Genomic DNA, 13,077 nt, shown 5'->3' with positions numbered 1-13,077 from the left:
CGGAATCGTTCCGGACGCGCACCGCAGGAACCATTTGTCCAGCAGCGACGGGCAGCGTACACCACTACTATACGTGAGGTGTCACTAGATTACGGATGTGGATTTCGACTTCCCGAGTCACGGCCAATATCGTACGAATAATTTCTACCATTTCAAAAAAAAAATCCTACTCTCTTCCCTCTTAGTCACCCCGTTTTTTGTTGTGTAGGGTCTCGTGCGTGCGTGCGTGTGTGTGTGTGTGCGTGTTGTGAATGGGTGTTGCGCTTTTTTTTGGTTAATGGGGGTAGAAGAGGCAAGCTTCCTACGTTGCTAATTCGTCGCTATCAATAGTTTAATGGTACGTTGGCCGCTTTTAGGGATCGCAGTCTGTATGTGTGTTTGTGTGTGTGTTTCTGATGTTTTCCCCATCCTCACTCCCCCGGGCTTCGCTGAAAAAAACCACCCCCTTGACGGGCAAATCCATCGCCACCCTGTTGCGGTGCGAAGGTATTTACCGTGAGCGTTTGTGTGTCTGTATGTGTGTGTGTACGTGTGTCGGTGCGACTGGATTCCCGTCCCTCCCGCTTTCTCTCCCTCTCTCACACACACACTCACACACGTGGCATGCCGTCCCCTGTCCCGTCGGCCAGTGAATTTGAATTGCGCGGTCGGGTGTCGGGTATGCGTGTGTATGTGTGTGTGTCTCGGGTTGCTTTTCCAACATCCAACTTTTTTTTTTGGTGTTGGTGCTCCCTTTTTTCCTCGGCAATGCACAAAACCAACAAAATTGTTTTCGCAGCTTTTCGTTCCGCCGGTGGCACTGGCTGGCTGGCAGGCTCAATCGACCGTTGTTTCGACCGGAGTTGTCCCGGAAAATTCCGACACACTTTGGCTTTCTCCATCCTCCCGACTGGTGGTAATTGTTTGTGTTTTATCGTGCACCTTGCAACCACCCCCCCCCCTTCCAACGTGCCCTGGGAAAGATTTCACCCAAACAGTTCAGGGGTTCACAGCAGTAGTAGAGAAAACCCGTAGTAACCGTAAAACCCGCACGGAACAGGTCAGGGGTACGCACGAAAGAAAGCAGACGTCGCCTCTTTCGCCCGTCATAGTGTGCGTGTTTGTGTTGAGCCGTATATGTTTGTGTGTGTGTGTGTGTGTATCGGTACAGTGTGCGTAAAAGTGTTGGACGTGTGTGTAGTGTGATGATGGCACCGTTTTTTTTTGTTGAGAGCCTTCAGGAGGGGAGCCTCCCGGAATCGCGTAACAACGTCAATTTCCAGTCTCTGTGTGTGTGTGTGTGCGTCCATCCTCTCTTACACCCCTCTTCCCCTCTTGAAGGAGTTTTGGTGGGGAAGAGGAAGAAGACTGCTGCCGTTTTTTTTCCTGCTGCATGGCGGGGACGAGCATCAAAAACCATCCAAAAATGCGCTACAACCAACTTATTAAACACCAACACCAAGCAAAAAAAACCGCCCCAAAAAAAAAGAAGCCTGGCTGGCTGGCTGGTACGCGCGTCAACCAACCTGAGTTCCAGCGTGCCTGTACACGAGTGCCGCAAAATGGCCCGTACCGATCGGGCGGTACCGTCCCTCTCGCTCGAGCACGCACGTTCGCGCCACCGGTCCTGCTCGCACGTTCCACGTAAAACTCACCTTTTTCCCTCACGGTTGGTTTTTGGGGGGGAAGGAAGGGGCGGAGGAGCGTGCGAGGGGGGGAAGGGAGAAGGTGCGCGATGGAATTTCACATCATCACCTCATTAAGCCCGCATGCCCACCGCCGGCAAAAGGAAAGAAAGAGAACGGTTCAGCGCGAGAAAGAGAGCGAAAGAGGGTACGAGAAAGAGAGCGCAAGAGAAAGGAAAAAGAGCACAGTGTACACCAGAAGAAAGTGATAAAAATTAAACAGACCCACACAACCACAAACACAAAACACCAATAGGTGTACGTAGGTGTGTGTATGTTTGTGTGCATTGTTTGCTTTTTGGTAGTGTGTTGGTTTGTTGATCGATACCTCTGTTGTATCGGAATGGTGTGATAAAACGCTTCTGCAGAGAGAGAGATAGAGAAAGAAAGAGACAGAGACAGAAGAGTCTTTCCGGTACATTAACAAACACATTCCACAACATCGTACAGACACTTTCCCTCTCCCTCATTCATTGCTCGCTGTGGCGCGTCGAGCGATCGATGCTCGTTGATCAAGTGATCACCAACACCACTCCGATCGAGTCAGACGCACACACACACTGCGCCACTGCTGGAAATCACAGCCCCCGGGCTAGCACAGGGTGGTTCAGTGTACCCTTGCGGAGATCGCTGGATCGAATCCGCTTAATGTCGCTCTCTTGCTATTTCGAGTGATCTTCTTGCTTGCTCTCTCTCTCTCTCTCTCTTTCTTTTTTTTAAGTTCAAAACTCGAGCCAGCCTGTTGCTAGTTTCCCTACCAGGGGCGGACGCATGTGTCGATCGTGTCTCTCGATTTCCTCCCGATCGCGAAATATTGCTCCGTTTGGCGTCCTGACACACACACACGCTTGTAGACTTTAGGCGGAAATGTAGGCTGTGTATAGTAAATGTCCCGCTTCCTAGAGTCTACTCAGCAGGTTGTTTTTTTTAGTAATTATATTTTACTTATCTTTCGTTGTGCCCGTGTTGGTGCTATTACTGTTCTACCCTTTTGCAAATGTTTTTCCTGCGTGTTTGTGCGTATGTGTGTGTGTGTGTGTGTGCGCTTGTCCATGTTGATAGTAGTAACAGGTATCGTAAGAGCGCGCGCGCGCATGTATGGGAATGTTCCAACTGCACACAACAGTGTAAGCAGATTACAAAGATCCTGTTACGAAAAAGAAAGTTATTATACCCACCTGCAAAAGCCCTCTCTTCACACACCACACCACCGACGCACCATGCAGGCGCGCTATTGCTATTGCTGCTGCTGCACACGTACACACCTTTCCCACTGTTTCTCGCTCATTCTCTCTCTATCTCTCCGACTTTCTCGTGAATACAATTTCTACCCAACCAACACACCTGTCCACCAAAAGCGAATGCTTTCCTGTCCAACTCTTCGGTTGGGTTGGGTGTCGTGTGTGTTTTGTTCCTCTGTGTTTGTTTTGGTTTTTCTGTGCTAATTAGTGTAGGCAGATTTTTAAATATTACCACGATAGTTTTGTTCGGACACCCACCTCTCTCTCTTCCTCCAAACACATTACCTCCACAACATACATTTAAATATACCACACCCCTCTTCCCGGGGTTCAGGATTCGAACCTCACAGTTGCTCGAACAGCAGCATCATGATGGCGGTGACGATTGTTGACGACCACGGAACGCACCTGATAAGCTGACGTTCCAGTTTGAAGTGGTTCATTCCCGCCTGCTGCGGATAAATTGCGTTTCTTCTGTCATTATTTCTATTAAAATCGCATCCCGCTCGCCGCGCTAATGAGCTACTGTTACGTTGCTGTACACCCTGCACATTGGCTGGTTTTACGAACTACTACGACATTTCCGGTGTTTCAGCCGTTGACCGCGATCACCACATCACTTGCTAAGAGGGTCTGTGTGTGTGAGAGAGAGAGGTGGATTGTGTGTATGTATGTGTGTGTGTTTTGTGACGATTCCGGAGCAAGTGCATCTTCCTCTGTTAAAGGGTGTGACACATTCAAAATAAATACACCAAACAGTGTCCCTCGGCTGGACGGTGTGTGCGGGCGTGCTTCTTCTCTGGTTTCCTATTGTTTCCTCCTCTTATGAATGTGTGTTGGCGTGTGTGTGTGTATGTGTGTTTGTAGTGTAGGTGAATTTATGAGGTTGTCCCGGTATCTCGACATAAGTTTGTGTTTTTTTTTTTATTTCTTCTCCAACTCCACGTCCATTTGTACAATAAGAACGTGTGAGAGAACGTGTTGCGCCGAGTGCTAGATGGTGTTGTCCATATCGATACTATATATAAATTATTTTCCTCTACTTCATTTCTCTCTCTCCAACCCCCCTACCCCTCGTGCGAAACGTTTGTGCCGTGTTCGTAATTGTTGTCGCGTGCGCGTCGTCTCCCCATGCAGTGCAATCCTCTGTGCGAGCCGTGCGCAGCTAAGGCCATTTCCGCAAGTCACCGGAAGTTGGACATTCGCCAGAAGACGCGCCTTGAATTTGCCTACTACAGTGTGAAGCGGTCAAGTTAGCGATTACAGCAAATCCCAAGTCCCCTGCCCACTCGGAAGAAGAGGAAGCATCACTTCGCGGGGTAAGTAGAGGAGTGTGTGTGTGTGTGTGTATATGGGTTGTTTTGTGGGGGATGGCGAGACGACCCCGGTAGCCGGACAGAATGTGACGCCGATGATAAGATACCGATAGGGGGTGGGAGAGGCAAGCAATCACTGCTTGTTCGCCGGCGACCGATACTGCAAGCGAAGCTATCGGACGATGCTTCCGAGCGGAGTGCAAAAGAACACGCGGGTGCCCAAGAGCATTGACGGCAAACGCTACACGTCCAAGCCGGGAGCGAAGGACAGGTTCGCCGCTTGTTGCGTGGCGACATCGTTCGTATTTGGAGGGCCGCCGGATTATGATGGTTCAGCCTACTTTCGTTAGAATCGGTAGGCGATATAAAGCTTGCCACCACTTGACACCACGCACTTGAAAAAGGGGGTAAGAAGATGGCGCTCGATTGCTCGATGCGATATCGTGACATTCCTTCGCGTGACGCACCACCCCCACAAACTCTTATCAGCGTCGAGAAAGCGAGAGAGAGATTGCATCAGTCGAGGCAAACCATTTCAAAGTGCCGCGCCGGCTGGTTCTGATGGTTCAAACATTTGTGCGAGTGAGCAGGCAGCAATCAGAAACCCTCGGCCCAACGTTATCGATGCTTGGAGCATTGTCGAAACATTGGAACGCTCTGATGAGTTTTCTGATGAGGTACTTTTTTGTTGCTGTTGCTTTGTGTCAGAGAGTGGCGAACATGCGGTAATTGTCAAGTTGGCTGAATATGTACATCTTCATACACCTCTACTATTAGCTTTATAAAACTCTTTGTCGTTGGAGTCTAATGTGCCATGTTCTGCTGCTGACAGAGCGCTGCCTCAGTTACGCGTGACCCAACCAGACAAATCGGACTTAATTTATCTAACCATCAAACTACCGGTAATTTCAGATCAATTTAATGGAAAATTAATAGTCCTTAATTTACCCCTTTCGAGCAGTTTTGACAGATCCTTTTCCTATTTTTATTTTTTTCCGGTTTTTTTTCGATCGGATACGGAAAAAATAACACAAAAAGTAATTCGTTTCAGATAAATTGCTTTATTGTATCGTTTCTTGTATCGTTTCTTGTATCTTTATTTCCGACATTGATTTTTATGTTTTAAAAAAAGTGAAAAACGTAATTTACGAACCACCCTGTGTTGAAATGTTTTTATTTACAATATGTTCACAATAACTGAAAAAGGCGTTAGTGACGTTACTTTTTGGAGCGTTCAAATAGAATGCTTTTGATGCTTTCATATTGCTGTCCTTACCCACCCCGCCCATGGTACTGCACTGACGCTGCCTGGTGACGTTGGAACTCGTTTCGCGCACGCTGTTGTATGTGCACGACACCGCGCTGCACTTGCTCACTCGCAACAGGTTTAGTAGCTTGGTGTGGTGGTAGTCGGCTCCTTTCCCCCCCCCCCTCTCCAAACTGGCGACATTGCTCCGTTTGTTTCCACCTTCCTGCGAACCGTCCTCCAACCGGTTCGGTAAAAAACCCTTTGATTATATACCCACCCCCTGTGTACCCCTTATTGCTTCCGCGTCGTAGTGTGTTGCATGTGGGGGAGAGGGCGCAGGGTGCTGACAACAATCGAAAAGTCGCCCCCTGCCTGACGGCCGCACCCTTTTCCGGTTGAATGGGGACGACACCGATTGAACAAGCTAGAGAGAGAGAGAGGAACATTGCATTTTTTGTGCGTAGCAACCTGTCATCGAACCAAACCCTCAGTCACTTTCAGTTTGATCTAGAAAAGAAGTGTGCTGAAAACACTAAATATACACCACGCCGGGTCCAAGATAGTGTTCCGCTTGGGTGTTGGGTGTATCTGATTCAGACTCGTGAATCTGAATGAATCTTTGAAATGATTCAACGAATCTAAATTTTGGTTGAAAAGATTCATAAATCTCGAAAGATTCACGAGTTTCTAAAGAATCATGAATCTCAAAAGATTCATAGGCATGGAGCTTCCTGGCATTCTTCTTTTTGGCTTAAAGAGCTATGTTGTTAAATCGTCAATTCCCCAATATTTAAAAAAAGATTCATGAATCAAGTAGAGATTCATGAATCCTTAGAGTTTCATAAATCTTTGGAGATTCGAATCGAGACTCGATTCACTCGATTCAGATTCATATTCCGCCAACTGTCAGTACCAGATCATCAAGGGCACTCGCACACAGTGACGCACGCTGATCGACTTAAACTCCGTAGTGTACCTCCCTACAGAGAACGTTACTACGAGAGGTGCAGTTTTGCATTGCATATGAGCTTTTCATGCGCTCACAGCTCACAACACACCATTGCAAACGTTACGTGCTCTTTTTGACATTGTTTTTGGCATCCAGGCGTCCGGAAGCATCAATGCTCCGTTTTTTTTTAGCGTTTTACGTTCATTGGCGCTGGTTTCGGGGTTTCGCCGCCTCTTTCGCCCGAAGACCGAACAAACATTATTGTGCGTAATGGAGGGAAACAATCGCTCCGTGAAGAAAACAACAATCCCAACAACAATGTGTGTATGTGTGTGTGTGTGTGTGTGTGAGAGAGTGTGCGTGTGTGTGTTTCTTCAACCCCAACATCATCGGCACACATTTGCTTTGGTTACGCGTGATAGGGTTGCAGTTTGACAGGAACAAGAGACGTCGCGCCACACACCCAAGTGTCGGTGTATTGTGTTGCTGGCGGAAAGAATGCACCGACCAGCTGTATATACCCAGCAAAGGTGGTAACGTGTTACCCCCTACTGCCTCTGGGCCCACTACACGCCCCTTCTTACAACCCCACGCGTTCCGAGACATTCCGATACTGCGCCGATAAGGCTTTTCCGATGTCTCGCGATGCGCGAAGGGCCCCACACATTTGGGATGGATTGGTTTTGTATTTTGCTGGCGAGCGAAAAGCAATACCACGCGTTTCACAATACGCCGAGTGTTTCGGGGAAATGGTGGTGTGGCGTTGAGTTGAGCGTGTTACGTGTAATACCCCCCCCCCCCCACACGGCCCGGTTACAGTTTGGAGTGCTTCCTTCATCCGCATCCCACAAAACGTTCAAGTAAGCTGAGGAAAGGAGGGGGGGGAGAAGTGTGTAGTATCACCAACCAACCTACCAACTAAGTGTCCGTGCGGTTGCAACATCACCAGTCCCGATAGCAGCGGTATTTGTGTGACCCACGAGAAGTAAACGTGGCGCGCTGAGCTCAGGAAAAAGAGAAGATCGATAGGTCGATATATTTTAGGGATTTTTTGGAAGGGTGTACTTTTTGAGAATTTTTTTCTAAATCCCAAATGTCTGTTTCATTGTTCTTATATTTATTCTTCTCCTTATTCTTATTCTTCTTATTTTAGCAAAAAAAAAACACTTCACCACATCCATCCACGTAAACGACATTCCGGCCGCCGAGACAGCTTGCGCTCGCTTGTAAAGACATACAGCAAGAACACAGGCAACAACAAGGCTCTGCGTATCAGTTATTTTTCAAATCCGAATCCTTCCTTCCCGGTCAACTTACTAACCGCCCAATCAACCCAATCAAAATGCCGAAATCAGTAAGTACACAAGCGCTTCTTGCATTCTTTTCTTTTTTGGTTGCATTACTATTCTCGCTGCGAGTTACGCTCGCCAATTCTTCTGCCGAACGATTGCCTCCCGGCGAATCTTCGGAGCAGCAAAACCAGTTCGCATAAAAATGCAATGTTTATCGCCAGGCACAAGACTCTATTGCGCACAGACAGCGCAAAGCCGTCGTCTTGCATAAGACTCGACGGTGAAAGGGGGAGCCTCGCGTTAAACGCTTTTGCCTTTTGAGTGTTGAGTACGTGCTACTGCTAGCAAATTAAGAGATCAATCCAAACGCTAATCAAGAAAGTGTGCATTCGCAGCAAAAAAAAAAAAAGAGCGGATAAATCAAATATAGGGAGGGCACTCTTTTGGGCTTTTGGCGGTGGTGAAATTCCGACCCAGGAAGAGCTCGCCAGTGCACACAATGTGTGCCGTCGTCGCCGGCTCGGCATAGTAACGTAACGAAGGGAGCGCGGCGATTTGAATAGTCAATCGGAAGTGGTCTGCCGTGTGTGTGTGTCTCCAGGGTTGTGGAAATGATAGGGTAGAAGACGGGGCATACCTGAAGTATCATCATCGTTGTTGCGGTTGTTGCGCGAACCTCTGCTAGCACTAAACCAACCCCTCGTACCTGGCGTGCGTGCGTAAAATCGGCAGGGTTTCTCTTTTGCTTTGTTTTGATTGTATCGGAAAGCAATAAAAAACACACACACACACTCCCCAACTACTACCGTGTGTGTGGAGTTTGTGGCGTCGTTTCGAGATTTCTACGGTTTGTGGGAAAAGCTTCGTAAAATTGTTTGATTTACTCTTTCGCGTGCAGACATAACATGAGCAGGCCGTTGGAGAGAGGTTTTGGGATGTTTCCGGGTAAGTGCTGGATAGAGGGAGAAGTAGTTGTGATTTGCGGTAATGTCCCCCTGGCAGCGTGTGCTTGAAATGTCACATGCCCTTGCGATAGCTGTGTGATGCACTAGGCTCTTTAGAGCGTAGGAACATCTTGTATCACAATAATATCAAGAATTCATATCCTCTGGAGCTGTCAGAACATTCAGACGCTCGCAATGATAGTTCTTCAATATCTCTAGCAACTCTTGTAGATTTATGGTCCTCATTGATAGAGCCTGATTAAATCCCAGAATGACTGTAAGTTCCTAATAACTCGCGCCTGTTAAGCGAAGCTCAAAAACACCTAAGGTCTGTGACTAGTTCTCAGCTCCCATTGACTGGATGTCTCCGACTGATGCAGACAAGTGATGTCAGACGGATGATGTTCCTTGTATCACAATAATATCAAGAATTCATGTCCTCTGGAGCTGCCAGAACATTCAGACGCTCGCAATGATATTTCTTCAATATCTCTAGCAACTCTTGTGGAGCCTGGTTAAATCTGAGAATGACTGTATTCTATAAGTTCCGCATAACTCGCGCCTGTTAAGCGAAGCTCAAAAACACCTAAGGTCTGAGACTAGTTCTCAGCTCCCATTGACTGGATGTCTCCGACTGATGCAGACAAGTGATGTCAGGCGGGAGAATCAGCAATCGCATGACTACTCCCCACTCCAAGCGTTACGTAACCGGTGGGGGGAAGTACACAGTGGCAAACCATCACGTGTTCTACTGTAAGCAACAACGATAGAGAACGACAGCGACAAGCTCGGGAGTGGAAGAGTGAGGCAAAAGATGCAAATTAGTAGCATTAATCACCAGCGTGTATCCGTCTGGGTGATGCATTCGTTGAATTTTCTGCTAGAATAACAACCGAGCGTGCGATTCCAGGCTTTGGTTTGTTTATTCCACATAATTCTGATATTGGCACAGTGCATGGAGAAACCATCATATTGAGACGATGCCAACCACTGCTACATCCTATCGATTGATGTGGAAAACTTGGCAATCAAACGATGGTGGCAGCCACCTCAGCACGACCTAAGGTTCTGCTGCTGCAGCACAGTAAGCCAATTAGGGCGGTCTACTGTCTGCGGAGTTGGGTGGACGTCACCATCGTCGCGGCGAAACACACATGCGTGCTGCAGCAGCGCAAGCCAAACTCTGGCCGCAACTGTGTTTTGTCAAGTTAGCAAAACAAAAAAAAAACAAAACGACCCCCAACCACCCCGACGATGACGATCACCCGATTGACGTGTACATGGCGCGCGGGCAAACGGATGTTTCATCTGTTAGCTTTGCGGCGCGTCACTGTTTGCTTAAGCGCTAATTGCTGTTTATAAAACGCGGCCCCGGCACTGTACTGATTCTGGCGATCGCGTACGCCATTGCTCACTGTTGTTGATCTACAAATTATCTTAAAAATAGTCGGAGCCAGCAGTAAACGCTTGAGACCGTACGTGTATATAGCATCAGTGGCACCACGATGACGTGCGCTGGCAGCGTCCTTCTCCCGCCCGTGCAAACAGTAGCCGGCGCAGTTTCGGTAATGTCAAACCACCAAAGCAAGGCAGGCAATGCAAATATACTTCTTCTTCGCATTGCTGGCCTGGTGCGGTGCCTGTGGATGCTGTGGAAGGCGGGGGCGTTAGCGACGGAGGGTTACAATACAACAAGCGCGTTTTTTTTATTCTTTTCCACCTCTTACCCCCTACCCATCCGCATAGTATGCAGTTCTGGGCTGCAGTGAACGAAAACGAATTGAAAAACCGGTCGTTCCGGCCGCGGATGGTTGGTGGGAGTGGAGTCTGCTGCAACGGGAGCGGTCCAAGGACAGCAGCATTGTTTGCGAAGTCGCTAAAATATTGGTACGCGAGGTGGGTAACAGGGCGGAAAGCGGTGGGCTAGGAGAGAAGAAGGTTGGCAAAAGAATCACACACATCTTTTCCATGACATCATCATCGTCGTCACCTCTAGGCTCCGTTTGTTTGTACTTGTTTTCTTTTTCTACACCCGCACTCCCCTCCCTATCCCATCCACTGCCCTCGTATGCGCGCTATTGCCTATTTTGGTGTGTGTGATTCATTGCCTGTCGTCCCGCGCCGGTCTCGCGGTGGTTCACGTTGTCCATGTTGTGCACATGTGTATTTTTTTTCTTCCTTTTTTAAACTGTGACCAAATGTTGCGGTGTGTGCCATGCCACGCTGGCCGAAGAAAAATAAATCGATGATAATGAGATCATTTTTGCGTTGAAAACGAACGGGCACTGATGGAGAAAGAGAAGGATCGAGAACGAGAGAGTGAGAGCGCTTCGTTTCTAATAAACTCAGCGCAGTGTGATTCAGACTCGGTGCGATGGGGGAGCACTAGAAATTAAAACCGGCATTAGGATCGATAGTCAAAGCCATATTCTACCACGAAGAGAAGCATTCGGAATTACGCTAAGAGTATTTTGGGATCTGCAGAATCGATACGCACGGATGGGATGGGAGAATGTATTCGCTTAAATTCGGTCCGTCTTGCGAGCGGCTCGGTGGTCCAGTGGTAGACACACCGGTTCATGCAATACCGAACGCGGATCGTTGTTCCTTCCGAACACGTGTGTGTGACCCATTCTTCCCCACATCCGTCCGACCTCTAAAACGTTTACAGTACTCCGACTAATGCCACAAAAACGTAGACACGTTGTCTTGATTTTGTGTTCTGAAGAGGAAAATTGAAAAAAAGCGATCTCTTGGATGACGACGGGACATTTAATTAATATCTCTCAGTAAGCAAACACAACAAGGAGAAACGAAGTACAAGAAAGAAGCACAAAAAACATGTGCAATATCAATATAACAATGGTGTCCCCTCTGCACACCCGAAACATTATCGAAAAAGAGGTCAAGTATGTTTATTGAGCTTCTTCTCCCCTTTCTCCATTTGCGGCAGTGCTAACAAGATTCTTATTATTATACCAATGGTTTGGTGGTGCAGCCAACGAAACATTGACAGAGAGAAGACCAAAAAAGGTTCCTCAACCAATCATGACTCTTGTACAAGTAATATTTCTGATAACATCACTCTACCTCGAACAACATTTTCAATCGATTCGGATGGGGATTTTGGTGTACTTGTGTGTACGTTTGTTTGCTGTGATTTTCAGTCTAGCAGCTGCAATGTATACTACAAGCCGATAGCGATAGAGAATGACCGGAAGAATGCTTCTTTCCATGTTGTTATTTTCCATGACCGTGGTTTTTTGATGAACCACATTTGATGCTTTGCTTTCAATTCACGTTTTTTTCCTGCATTTTAGGCAACAATGTGCAATTTGACACAAACGATCAGTACATGTTTGTACAATTTATTGTCTACAGTTTCTCCAACAACATGCAAACAGTCAATTTGCCTGTTAATGTCGACTAAACCGTCCATCTGGGTTTGCGACGCACGGGCGTAACGCACCGTCACGCTAACGTAACGCTCGTCAGGTACCGCTTTACGTACTGCTTTTCCAGTCAACTTTACTGTTTTGTAGCCAGATTTACGACGGGGTACGAAATTCGAAACTAGTTTTTTGTCACTTACAGCAGGAAATGCACATCGCATCCGCTCATACCAGTCACTCATCAGACAGCAAATCATCACACAACAATTCTTCACCCTGCTAGAGTAAGGGGGACCAAAAAAAAAGTGTTGTCTCACAGCACAGAACTGGTACGCCGCAGTTTGCCTAGGCAGCCGGCCTGTTTTGTTATCTTATCAGTGTGTACTTCGCCCCCTTCCCTCCTCCTCGCGTCCTATCAATACCGCAGTCTCGGAATCTCGGTTGTCGCTCGGTGGTGCAATCGAAACCCCCAGTTTTGCTTTCTCCAGCACGAAAACTGACTGCCAAAGAACATTCCTTTGGACGTTTTTTGGTTTGTTTTTTTTTCAGGCAGCTTTTGGAGCCATTTTTACAGCGTTTTATCACCCATCCCTTTTTTTTTTAATTTGACCCGGTGGAAATGGAAACTAAACACTCCGCCATCGCCATTTTATGGTCGATACGCTTTAGTGTAGTGTTATTTGTTTTGTTTTTCTACAGTTAAACAATCACTAATTCGTGACGACTTGCCCGATAACCTCGCGTTTGCGCTAATGGGTGTATGAACACACACATACACACAAACTCGTGCTGCAGTTTTGGCTGGGAACCATGAGCTCACCCGAAACACTTAGTAGCACTTAGTAGGTTTGGGCAAAACGGCGGCGGCGGTTTAGAGAGAGAGAGAGGGAGCAGAAAATTAGCAAAATGAGTCTCCCGCGAGGCCGCCAACCCGACCTGCCTGGTGACTCCTGGTCGTGGTGGTGGTGGTGATGAAGGGGCGAAGGGTATCCATGTGATTACCCCGATTTCGTGCCGATCGTGTGCTGTC

General features: G+C 47.6%; 1 protein-coding gene across 4 annotated transcripts in view; it reads left to right on the top strand.

Moving 5' to 3' along the window:
• The first annotated feature begins 22 nt into the window (after nucleotides 1-22).
• LOC120906466 (moesin/ezrin/radixin homolog 1) overlaps nucleotides 23-13,077 on the top strand; it is a 38,477-nt gene continuing 25,422 nt past the window's right edge. The window contains exons 1-3 of one of the 4 annotated variants that reach the window (XM_040318175.1): nucleotides 23-131; nucleotides 4,043-4,224; nucleotides 7,573-7,773. In XM_040318175.1, coding sequence (XP_040174109.1) covers nucleotides 7,762-7,773 — 12 coding nt within the window. In that variant the 5' untranslated portion in view covers nucleotides 23-131; nucleotides 4,043-4,224; nucleotides 7,573-7,761. Of the gene's footprint in view, nucleotides 132-210; nucleotides 338-3,754; nucleotides 3,774-3,795; nucleotides 3,814-4,042; nucleotides 4,225-7,572; nucleotides 7,774-13,077 lie in introns of those variants that run through there. The other 3 variants (XM_040318177.1, XM_040318178.1, XM_040318176.1) reach the window with 3 other exon arrangements.

The sequence above is a fragment of the Anopheles arabiensis genome, chromosome X (assembly GCF_016920715.1).
Source record: "Anopheles arabiensis isolate DONGOLA chromosome X, AaraD3, whole genome shotgun sequence".
In the NCBI taxonomy this organism is placed as follows: Eukaryota; Metazoa; Arthropoda; class Insecta; order Diptera; family Culicidae; genus Anopheles; species Anopheles arabiensis.
Note: the sequence above shows the minus strand (reverse complement) of the source record. Positions and strands in the feature narration are given on the sequence as shown.